At 40.8% G+C, this 13,107-nt stretch overlaps 1 protein-coding gene across 1 annotated transcript in view; it reads right to left on the reverse strand.

Annotated features, from left to right (window-relative positions):
- LOC124789771 (F-actin-uncapping protein LRRC16A) overlaps positions 1 to 13,107 on the reverse strand; it is a 524,837-nt gene that overhangs the window by 250,547 nt on the left and 261,183 nt on the right. The window contains 1 exon segment of the mRNA XM_047257233.1: positions 7,530 to 7,624. Coding sequence (XP_047113189.1) covers positions 7,530 to 7,624 — 95 coding nt within the window.

The raw sequence follows: 13,107 nt of genomic DNA on the forward strand, positions 1-13,107 counted from the left end.
GAAGGACGTACAGTGACAAAGGTATAATCGGAAGCTGTAATATCAATGTACAATTTTCCCAGCTGTGCCTGCAACAAAGCTCAAAAAGAAATATAATACTCTTTCCTCGCCAAAAAAATTCACCTGTTTTTGAATGCTCTGATTGACATAACTTTAACAAATTATCAAGTTTTAGAACTCTACCTTAAACATGGATAATCAATATATACAGACAAGTAATTTATTTAAATGCAAATAACATGCTAAAAATTAATAGCATTTTCAGCTTATATACTACACAAAGTAAAGAAAAGTAGGGGGAAATATCACATTCACAGTTAACAGTCTGCTTGCCTTTGACACACACTGAAGAGGCAACAACTACATAGACATCATGCAAAGGAAGTGAGATATCTGTTGCTATGTTCCAACAGTAAACTGAAAAGTACATGTTAATCACAAGTACCATGCACAAATTCAACACAATTCTATTAACACAAATTAGTTTTACATACAAAAATAATAAACTTAAAAGTCACACCTTGCATAATTTTGGCAATAATTCCACACAAACTAGAGGCACCTACAAGAAAAAGAAATTACACGTGTTAAGTGATAATCTGCATATTACGATAACAACTCTTGTGAAAAAAATAACACACACCAAATGTTAAAGTGCAATAAAACACTTAATTTAGCAAATTTACTGTTGAAAAGACAACAAATTTTAAGAATATATGAATTCACATACTACTTTAGCAAAAGTGGTTTCATGTCTAAGGAATCACACAGCCCAATTAATGTTACCTTTAAGTCCTGATTTTTGCAGTTCACTTGCAGAAATTTACATTTGCAAAAAGAGTAGAAAAATGTAAAGTGAATAAAAAAGTGGTACATATGAGATACTTTGAGGAGGTTTCCTTTTTCTTTCTTTTTTAAAAAAGAAAAACCTGATTATACTGCAGAAACTATTATGTGTATGTTTCTGAAATTTATCTGTTGTACAATATTTCTGCAAATAACAGCATTAATTTGCCAGTTCAGATGAGGTCCTGTTTCTATATCAGCATAGTACTATGTTATTTTAACCAGTTTAAGGCATAAAGATATGCATTAACGCTTTACTTCTGACCAACTTTGCTCTGATACAAAGCCACAGAGTGTATCAGAACATATTAGCTCAACACACGAAAGAATGAGACACAGCAGAGCACCCCACCTGACAGCAATGTGCAGATGCTCTTGGCTCCAGTAACAGATAAGCTGTCCACAAGACTTCCGTGTAAAAAGGGCATAGCAATTTTCAGTATCAATATCCTACTGAATATAAATAATTTACATGTAGAAGTAACAAAAACCAAGTAGTAGAAGTGTTGAGTTGCCGACAGGCCCAAAACTAAAATATGGAAAACACATACACATACTGAAGGGCATGGCAGAGGGTATGTTCCATTGTACCAGTTATTAGGGTTTCTTCCTGTTTCATTCACGTATGGAGCATGAGAAGAATCATTGTTTGACTGCCTATGCGTGTGCTGTAATTACTCCAATCTTGTGTTCAAGATTCCTACATGAGCAATACGTAAGGAGTTGTGATTTATTCCTACAGTCATCATTTAAAGTCCATTCTTGAAACTTTGTTAGTAGACTTTATCATGATGGTTTTCATCTATCTTCAAGAGCCTGGCAGTTCAGTTTCTTCAGCATTACTGTAACACTCTCCTACTGGTCAAACAAACCAGGGACCATTTGTGCTGCCCTCCTCTGTGTCATTCAATATCCCCTGTTAGTCCTATTTGGTGTGGGTCCCATACAATTTAGCAATAATCTAGAATGGTTCATACAAATGATTTGTAAGCAATCTACACTATGTCATCAAAAGTATCCAGACACCTGCCTGAAAATGACTAACAAGTTTGTGGTGCCCTCCATCGGTAATGCTGGAACTCAATGTGGTGTTGGCCCACCCTTAGCCCTGATGACAGCTTCCACTCCCACAGGCATATGTTCAATCAGGTTCTTGAAGATTTCTTGAGGGGGGGGGGGGGGGGGGGGGGGCAGCAGCCCATTCTTCACGGAATGCTGCACTAAGGAGAGGTATCAATGTCAGTTGGTGAGACCTAGCACGAAGTTGGCATTCCAAAACATCCCGAAGGTGTTCTAAAGGATTCAGTTCAGGATTCTGTGCAGGCCAGTCCATTACAGGGAAGTTATTGTCATGCAACCACTCTGCCACAGGCTGTGCACTATGAACTGGTGCTCGATTGTGTTACAAGATGCAATCGCCATCCCCGAATTGCTCTTCAACAATGAGAGGCAAGAAGGTGCTCAAAATATCAGTGTAGGCCTGTGCTGTGATAGCATCACGCAAAACAACAAGCGTTGCAAACCCCCTCCATTAAAAACACGACCACAATGTAACACCACTGCCTCCGAATTCTACTGTTGGCACTACACACACTGGGAGATGACGTTCACTGGGCATTTACCATACCCTCACCCTGCCATCGGGTACCACATTGTGTACCGTGATTCGTCATTCCATACAACATTTGACCACTGTTCAATCATCCAATCTTTACACTCCTTACACCAAGTGAGGCGTTGTTTGGCATTTACTGGTTTGATGTGTGGCTTATGAGCAGCCGCTCGACCATGAAATCGAAGTTTTCTAGCCTCCTCCGTAGCTGTCACAGTACTTGCAGTGGATCCTGATGCAGTTTGGAATCCCTGTATGACGGTCTGGATAGACGTCTGCCTATTACACATTACGACACTCTTCAACTGTCGGTGGTCTCTGTCAGTCAACAGACGAGGCCTGTGCACTTTTGTGCTGTACGTGTCCCTTCATGTTTCCACTTCACTATCACATTGGAAACAGTGGACCTAGCAATGTTTAGGACTGTGGAAATCTCGCGCACAGATGTATGACACAAGTGATACCCAATCACCTGACCATGTTCAAGGTCTGTGAGTTACGCAGAGTGCCCCATTCTGCTCTCTCACAATGTCTAATGACTACTGAGGTTGATGATATGGAGTACTGGCAGTAGGTGGCAGCACAATGCACCTAATATGAAAAATGTATGGTTTTTGGGGTGTCCGGATACTTTTGATCACATAATGTACTTTGTAGACTGATTGCACTTTCCCATTATTCTACCAATAAACTGAAGTCTACCTCCTGCTTTACCTACAACTGAGCCTATATGATAATTCCATTTTACATCCATACAAGGTGTTACACCCAGAAACAAAGAGTTACACCAGGTATTTGCATGAACTTGTCAATTCGAATCATTGATATTACAGTCCTAGGACACCATGTTTTTTCGTTTTGGTAAGAGCGTGAGTGGGAGCAGCATAGGGATGGATCAGGATATTGTGTAAGCTGGGTAGGTGGCAGGCTTTCAGTTTGGGGTTGGGCATGGAGATGGGAGGGCTTATGGGCAGGATGTGACCTGACTTATGAATACCTTATGGCAGTTGAAGCCGTGGTGCAGGAAATTGTTCAGTTGCTTATGGGAGGCAGGGGGTGGTATCTCTGTGCAGTTCATACTAGGGGTTGTTGCGAGGCATTTGGGGGTGGGGGGGGGGGGGGGTGCAAGGCATTTGGGGGTGGGGTGGGGGAGGGGGTGCAGAGGACTGCTCCTGTGCAGCTTGTTCTTGGGGTTGTTGGGAGGATTAGCAGAATGTGAGGATTTGGCCTGGGAAATCTATTTCTACTTGTATGTTTGTGGGAAAGTGCCTGTCTGTGAATACATTAGTGAGACCTCCAGTATACTGGGCATGGGAATTCTTATCACTGCCGATACTCTGTACACGGGTGCTCCGACTACATGGAACTGATTTTTTGGTGTGGCAGAGATGGGCGGTTTCCAAAATGCAGCTACCATTGATAATTGGTGTGCTTGATATGTACAGAAGCATCAGACAGGTGAAGGCAACATCAAGGAAGGTGGAACATTGGGCTGAGGAAGACCAGGTGAACAGAATGTCTTGGCCCTGGGTCCAACCACGAAGGTATCAACGATGAACCTGAACCAGAGAAGTAGTGTGAGGTTTTGGGGAACTATGAAAGTTTCCTCTACATGGCTAACAAAGAGACAGGAGGGCGCCATATGTAAGCCCACATGCACTGATTTCTTTAGGTATTTACCACTCAAAGGAGAAGAAGTTATGTGTGAAGATATAAACTGTGTGTCTATCGACCTGCCAGTGCTTTCGTTCGGTAAGTCACCTCATCTTTGTTTTTATATATAATTTTTCCCACGTGGAATGTTTCCCTCTATTATATTGAAGATATAATTAGTTATAATAATGAATATGACAAACATATACATAACAAACATACAATGAAAATAATAAGTTAGATGTACAAGGAATGAGGAAATGTGGTTGCAATCTGAAGGATTGGAGACTTAGTGTTCAATGGCAACAAGTCCATGGGTAGGGATATGTTTATCTATGGGAGGGGGCATCAACAGTGAAAAGTAGGAATCCTGGTGATAATGGGGTGGGGATGGCTGAGAGTTGGTGAAGGAAGTAGTTCATATCTTTAATACAAGAGACTAGGCTACAAACAAATGGATGTATGAGACTGATGACAAGAGCAGAGATTCTTTCAGTGGGACTGCATTAACCAGCTACAATGGGGCATCCAGGATTGTTAGGTTATGGATCTTGAAAAGCAAGTAGATGGTGGACGTGCAGGGGGATGTTAAAGAGAGGATGGGGGGGGGGGGGGGGCAGGGGGGGGTGTTCTAAGATGGACCCAAGGGTTTGAGTAGGGACTGGAGACTTTGCTGGCCTTTTTTTACGCGATCACTAGGGCAGAACATGTCGTTGGAGTCACATAGTTGGCAGACGCTTTCTGTGAGGCAGTCACTGTGATTCATCATGACAGAAGTGGAGGGTCTCTGTCTGCAAGGAGGCTGAAGAAATCAGGGTCTGTCTTTAGGTTCTGGATGGCTGTTCTTTCTTCCACTGACAGATTTACATACCAGGTAAGGATGATGAGGTCAAATTGAACATAAGAAATTGCTGGAAGTTAACTAGGGGGCGGGTAAGTGCCAGAGAGGGTGTGCCCCTGCAAGAAACTCCATTCTTGTCCACCAACTCCTCTGACCAATTGCCCATAGGCTAGCCTGTAAAAGATACTACCACATCCTCCATCAATTCACAATCATTCCCAACTCTTTATCATCTAGATCACTACTTGTCACTGTTGACGCCAGCTCTCTATACATCCAACATCCCCCATGCCCACAGCCTTGCTGCAAATGAACACAACTTGTCACAACATCTCATTTCTTCTAATACATCTTCTTAATTATATCCTCACACACAACAACTACTTTTCTCAGAGGAAGCTGATTTAACGAATCTGTGTGGCATCATCCTATGCCAGTCTGTTTATGGGCCATCTAGAGGAAACATTCCTAACTATCCCATGTCTGGTTCAGGTTTATTGATGATATCTTCACAATTAAGACCAGTCTCAAACTTGAAAGGAATTGCTGCTGCAGTGAATACAAGTCCACCTAAACCAGTTCCCAAGTGAACACTGATTAGGGAAGTTCACAGAATGGATATTTAGAGTTTTGTACCTCGCAAAAGACCATTGCCCACACTGGCACATAACGCTGCATGTCTTCAGTGGGGGCAAACAACACAAAGTGGGCAGCAGCTGACTGGAGGCACACAGTCTGTATAGACAGGTTATAAGGATGTCTCTTTCTCAAATTATGCATAGTGTCAAGTGCACAAATGGCCCAATGAGGCATTTAAACATTAGAGTATGGAAGTTTTAATTCGATCTGTAGGTGGATCTGTAACCCACCGTCCCTCACCGTACTGAGTTAAAGATTAACATGAACAAGAATCAGAGTGTTTATTTCAACATTCTTAGTGACCAACTGTTTACCTTTCTTCTAAATTTTCACTATGAGTATACTGTGGAAACTCTCTTCTTTGAAGATGACAGCAACAATTGCTTGGTAGTTTATAGGAGATAAAGGGCCCAAATTGCGAGGTCACCAGTCCCTACATCCTTTATGTACCGAACCACAAATAATGCTAAGAAAAAGGATATAAAATGCAAATTCCAGAAAGCCCAACTGTAAGCAAGATACAACAAGACAGAGATTATACCAAGCAGCAGTAAGAGGGGAGTGAGGAAGGGGGTCGGGGGTAAGATGAGTGAGCTGCTCTGCCCAGAATGCAGTTGGAGATCCCCCGAAGCATGGTATGCAGCGAGAGAGACATCCTCTACATCCCATCACACCACCTGTTACTCCAAGAAAACGAGCAGCATGGCCAAGATGATAAAATTTAAGGAAAGATAAAAAATTAAAAATAGGAATTGGTAAAGAATAAGGACAATAAAAAGACGGGAAGGGTAGGCGACACACCAGACTGTCGAGAAAAGGCCACTGTACATCTCCTGGCCCAAAGCAGGAAAGGGGTGCCCCTTTAACTCCTTAGGCAGTCAGTGGGGCCAAAGTTCCCCATCTCACAGAGATGAATAGAAACCACCTTCATGGGTGGAACATAAAACCAGCCCAGCTGCTTTGACATCATCTGGTAGCACCAGTCTAGTAGGATGTGGGCCACCGTCATGCAGGCACCAAATCAGCAGTAAGGTGGGTCCTCACATCAGAGACTGTAGCTGCGGACAGCCTAGTATGGCCAATGCATAGCTGACAAAGAACAGTGGATTCCCTGCAAGAAGCCCACAAAGGGAAGACTGCCATGTGCTTGTGGTCTCTTTATTGCCCCCCAGTTTGATTGGAAAATCCATTGCAGAACATTCCGAGTTTCGGACCTCCAACAAAATACGGTTTAGAGTCAACTGACGGTCCAGTTGTGGGACCCCCATTTCCAAAGTCGTCATGCTGGTGGCCATCTTTGTCAAATAAGCATGTGTTGTTACTCGCTTACTTCATAGTTGCTACATGAAGTTAACAGTTTTATCTTTTCCAACAATATGGATACCATGGGGGAAATGGGAAGCAAAACCTTCATATGTTAAATGCATCAGGAAATCTGTCTGATAATCTATTGTCTGAGATCCAAAAATTTGGATGTTTCCCAACTAGCAGTTTCCACTCACTGATATCCTACTGCTCCATCAAGGAATAAACTTGAAAATCTTAGCTATTTTTGTATGTGCATATGACATAAACTGTTTAGCAATAATGTTCAAGTTCAGTTAATGTTGTTTTACAATAGTCTACCGTACAAGGAGAAATAGTTTATCTGTGGACAGTTAAAACCTGAAGAAATAAAGTGCACAATACTTTTTTGAATGGTGTTTCATCCTCTCACTTACATTACTTCATTCAAACAACAGTGATTTGAAACAGCACCTTAAATGATGTCAGTTATGATATTGCAAATGCCACTACTGTTTTATCATAACCTCAGCACATAGCCAGCGGCTGTGAAATTAAAACACACAACTAATAAAACTCTACACTACATCAAGACATAACTTCAAAACACCAAAATGGTATGCAGTAAGATGGAGAAAACAATTAAAAAATTACCTTTATCCTCTATCAGATTGTTAGACAAGTCTAAAGTATGAAGAGGTGTGTTGCTGTTGGCTATTAACGCCAGTGACAGTTTGTGAGCAAAATCCCTGAAACAAGGAGATAGAAATGTATTTTTTTCCTCCTTCTTCCAAACATTATGTTGCTGCAGAAGGAGCATAGCAGTTGCGTTTTATAACCTGTAGCACATAATTATTTGAGTAACATGCTAAATAAAAGTACAATTAATTTAGCTTTATAATCTTAATTATTTATAATATGAAACCACTAATTTAAGCATCACTATGTTTGCTCAATTGATGGTGTTTTGCTTCAGTATAGTGTAACTTTCTTGGAGTGTAGACAACACACTTTTTTTTAACAGAGCTCTCTATCATTCCCAAATACTGAGGGGTTAATACTGCCAGACTTAGTATTGCAGTATATTCTACTACAGCATCTAATAGTGGTTGTTTAAGAACACACAGAGCATACTGTAATGGAGAACTTGCACTCACCAGAACCAGAGCAGTAGTTGCTGACTGTCCTATAGTGTGTACCATACATAGTTTGTTCAATATAATGTATACAGTGAGCAAAATATTCCATTTACTATCTATTGGTGAGTGTGTGCAGAGAAAATGAGTAAGACACTGATTAAAAGTCTAGTATTTATGTAGACACAAATAATAGAGTTTGCCATTGGTGATTGGTATAGCGGATGATACTATCCAGCAGAATATGAGCTGCACAAAATGCTAGGATTTTGTGTGGGAAAAGGACTTTACTTATGTGAGAAGTGGTGTAGGAAATATGCACTGAATGGGAGCAAGGAATTATTGTACAATGGAAAATCTGGGATGAAATAACAACAATATGAATTACGATATTGCTATTACTTGGCACATACAGAAGTCTTGGGCAGAAAGTAACTTTAAAAGTATTACTTTATTGTTTACTTCAGTGAAAAGCAAAAAGTTTAAAACTTACAAACCACACACAACAGTTGTCTATCAGTCACCCCAAAATCTCATCAAAGTATATTTCTAAGCAATAGTCAGCTAATCTAACAGAAGCACTGTGAAGGGGTAGGTGTGAGAAAGACAGAAATTATGGTTTTTAATTTGATTTGAAGTGACGATCTAATCCAAGAAACACATTGAGTGAGCACAGTTATTCAAATGCTTATTCTAAATATTTTATCAATAATTATGTTTAAAATTATACAAGGGCAACAGAGACACATTAAATTAGTTGCACAAGCCCTAATAATCATATTTGTGCTAATGAGGCATTCAATAGGCTGTGATGCCCTTTGATAAGCAGTAAGTGGTTCTATCACTTTTTAAGGTTTTTATATGAAGCAGGAGGTATAGTTTTAAATTTACTTCAGCCTATGTCCATATATTTGGTTACTTATATGGTTATAATAGAGGGAAACATTCCACGTCGACCTGCCAGCACTTTCATTTGGTAAGTCACATCATCTTTGTTTTTAGATATATATTTGGTTACTTATATATTTTACTTTCCTTTACTTCTCCTTACTAACTGGCTGTTGTTTACCTACTGCTAACACACACACTACATTTAATTACACATATATGGATACTCAGCAAAGAAAAATACTTAATTACGTACCGTAGCACTATTGGTTTATTGTACTATGATGTTTACTTCCCACTGCACAAACAAATATGTGTAACCTCAAAATCCAGATCATTACCAGGAACAGTTTGCAGCCACGGCAGGCCTCCTTTGCATATCAGCCACTCCATTTTTCTCAATCCTCCCATCACCATCCTCTCATCCTCTCCTTCTCTCGGAATATTCTCCTCCAATCCTTTCAGCCAACGACATGTTCATCTCTTGCCTTAGAGTCACAATTCATGCACCTGCCTCAGTATTCTGTCTTGAGTGATTTTCTATACATTTCTCTACCAATTAAGCATTGCCGATTCCATCTGCTTCAGTAAGGATACATCCTTTATTATCTCCCTCATCACAACATTTAATAACCTATCCATCCTCATTGCTATTACTCTGGTTCTGTTAAATTTCATTTCACATGCCTGTACGTTACTTAAATCCCATTACTTTACTGTCCAGGTTTTACAATCTCAGCTCAGGACAGGCACCTGGTGAGATCAATACATTATTATTAGCTTGGAGTTACACGAGACATCTTCGTTCCACACCTAGCTGCTGACACCCTAACCCCTACCAGGTCAGTGAAGGGTGAAGACAGTTACAGAGCAAAGAATGTTTTCTGCCGTTCAGAGCAGTAAGACTGCGATTACAGTGGAGCAGCATCACAAACCAGAGCGGCACGGCACAGCAAGCACAGTAGCAACGGCGAAACAAACCATTGTTGTCAAGCGCACACAATTATAGTGGTACCACAAGCGGAGAGGAGTGCCACAGAATGGCGCTGAGCAAATCAAATGCATTTGTTTCAGAGAGCTGTGGTCGTGCATCACCGGCAGTTTTTGGTTGTCACTAAAGGTAGCAGAGTCAGTACTATTTCTTGTGCTGTGTTTCTGCTGTTATACTGTTGAGAAAATGGTATCTATGGAAGCTTCAATAGCGGCCGTTTTTACTTGGCGTTCTTTATGGGACCACCAAAACAACGATCATCACAACTGATTCACTTTGGCCCACTTATGTGATGAGGTTGCAGCAGAATTATAGACTACAGGTACAGAAGGCATTTCATTAATTTCCCATTTCTTTCACTGTCTTAAAAGATGCAACAGTAAAGTTGCAGCAGCAGAACTGAGAAACACATGAAAATTTTGTTTTATTATATGACAAAAAGCTTCCAAAACCGTCACCTTTGGGCACCTCCGTTTAAATGTTTGTTAAAGTTTCGTCCTGTCTGATAAATGCCTTGCATAGAATGCTCGATGTCTACTGTATGTTGCTCATCGGCAATGAGGGATTCTTGTAGGTGAACGCCAGTATCGTGGAGAACATGTATATTTGACAATATTCTCAGCAAATTCTGGAATCCTCTACTGGCTTCCAAAATAGGCTCCACTTAGTGTTCATTATTCCAAAAGCCCCTTCTATTAATCATTGCGGTCTGGAAAAGCATTTGTTGAAACATTCATTCCATGGATCTACATTGTCTGTAATATTTGATAAAATGCCACAACAATAGATACGCCTATTCTCTAATGAATACAAAAGGCAATCCCACTGATGTATTTAGCTGTGGAAAGTCTGGTGGTGTATGAAGCTCCCCTCCTTGCATCAAGTGAAATACACTTTCCTATACATATCCCTCAACATCGATTATAAGGAGTTTCCCCTGAGGATCTGCAAATGCTTGTAGTATGATAGAACAAACATTTTTATTACTACAGAATATTGCACCAAAATTTTCTGAATATTTCAGGTGAAAGTGTTTCCTGTCAACATCACTGACTGCAATTGGAAAGTTCTGTGTGTCATATAAACCATTTACAATATTTAGAAAGGATCTTGCATGTTGAGTGATTGGAGGCAATCTCACAACATGTTGGGAGTTGACTCCACAATACTTAAAACAATTGTGAACCCTACTGTGAATGTCAGAGCCATGTCTCAAACACTAGTTCTGGTTTCTAAGAACCTGCAACATCAGCTATCAATGGCTCTCAAAAAAAGACGTTATTTAACTGGTAAAATCTGTAGCAGCTTGAATGCCTGTCAGACAGACTTGGAAGTTTGCTCTATTAATCATATAGAAAAATACTCTCCCCTTTGCATACAATCATTTTCCAAAATATTGTTTACTTCAAACTGTTTCTGAGACTTGAAGAAGTTACAAATATTTCCATTTTGGCTTTTCCACTGGCACGTGAGTTTGCAATTAAGCACTGTACATCAGTTTTCTTGAGACAGGTCATCGATAGTGAAATTATTCTAAGTTTAATGAATAATGCAGTATGTTAGCTACATTCATACACAGAAACATATGACCTAATAACATGAACCAAACGCCAGTTCATAGCAACCCCTATTTTTCAAAGCAAACTTTTCGAAATTCTTGCATTAGGTTACTGAAGTTTCAAATATCACTATAACTATTACCATTAACAAAATAACAGAGAGTCCATCATGAAGCTGAGGAGTAAAGCTAAGAGATGTGCGAGAATCAGATTTTATTCACAGAGTAGTTTCTTTAAAATCATTTGAGAAAAACTGGAGATTGGCTAGCTTGCATGTTTTCCATCCACACACTCAAGTGAGCCTGCTGGCTGCTGCACCATGACCTGCCTCATTACACCTGAGTGCAAAGCAGTGCATTGGCATATGCCCAACATGTAGCTCCACTCTGCACTGTTATACAGCTGCACTGTCATCTGGCACTAAAAGTGAGAACGCCAAAATTGTAACGGACATTAGTTGGGAGAAGAGGTAAGGCAGCCGGCGGGTATTCCCGGGGCTCCGTATGCGATGGGGCACGTCCCACCTACAGCTGTCCCATCTCTGCGCCAGTACAGCCAAGTTGTTAAACAGCACCTATCATCCAACAGAGTGCTACATCTAAAATAGAAAATAGGGTGTGGCAGAAAAGGAGACAAACCTTAAAGCAATTAAAACAAGAGAAAGAGAGTAATGAGTGAGCACGTCAAGGAGGTACGATAGTATCAGTGGTCCCCTGAAACAGCATGCAATGACACACACCCCAACCCCAACCATCCTGCCCTTGCCCAAAATGTAGCTAACAACCTTATATCTGAAACTAAAGCCACTTTCATGGAGAAAACAGATAACCATGAATTGTCTTCGAAAATTAGAAGCACAGAATTTAGAAGCCTGCACTCAGCATCAAGGGCCAGAAGAAGGGGGCATTCCACCAAGATATGAGCTACTGTCTATAAGGCTCTATAACTACAATGTGTGGATGGCTCATCAAGTAAAATAAAACCATGGGTTAGCCTGTTATGACCAACGTGAACACGACGTAAGACAGTGGATTCTTTCTGGGAGGAAAGGAAGGAAGAGCACCATGCAGCAATAGTTTCCTCTACAGCACAAAGTTTATTAGAGGGGGCAGTCTACTACCAGATGTTATTCCATCTCTGAGCAAGCACAGTTCTTAGATGCACCCACAAATCCGTAGCTGGGATCAGCAAAGCAAATGGGGGCGAGTAATCGCTCCTCTTATCAAACAGTCAGCCAGTTCAATCCCTGAGATACCCACATGACCTGGGGTCCAGAGATAGGCAACTGATCAGTCAGTAAAATCGTGTTCAGGAGGAAGGTCGTGAATAGCAGAGACAACAGAGTGACAAGAGTAACATTGGCCTATAGCCTGGAGGCCTGCTTGTTGAGTAACTACATTTTAAAATGTAGTGAAGGTAGACCCATTTAATAAATTGGAGAGCTCTGTTAACAGCTATCACTTCTGCTGCAAAAACACTAAATGTTCCTGGCAACAAATGGTGTTCCTGACTGTAAAAGCATATCCCATTTCATCTACAATTAATAGTGCTGTGATGCTCTATGTTTGACCAGTTACGGCTTGCCTGCTGAATGGTGGGACTGAGATGCTTGTGTCCAGCCCCACAGTACTCTACTCAGCCACATACTCACTCCATGT

This window comes from Schistocerca piceifrons, chromosome 3, assembly GCF_021461385.2.
Source record: "Schistocerca piceifrons isolate TAMUIC-IGC-003096 chromosome 3, iqSchPice1.1, whole genome shotgun sequence".
In the NCBI taxonomy this organism is placed as follows: Eukaryota; Metazoa; Arthropoda; class Insecta; order Orthoptera; family Acrididae; genus Schistocerca; species Schistocerca piceifrons.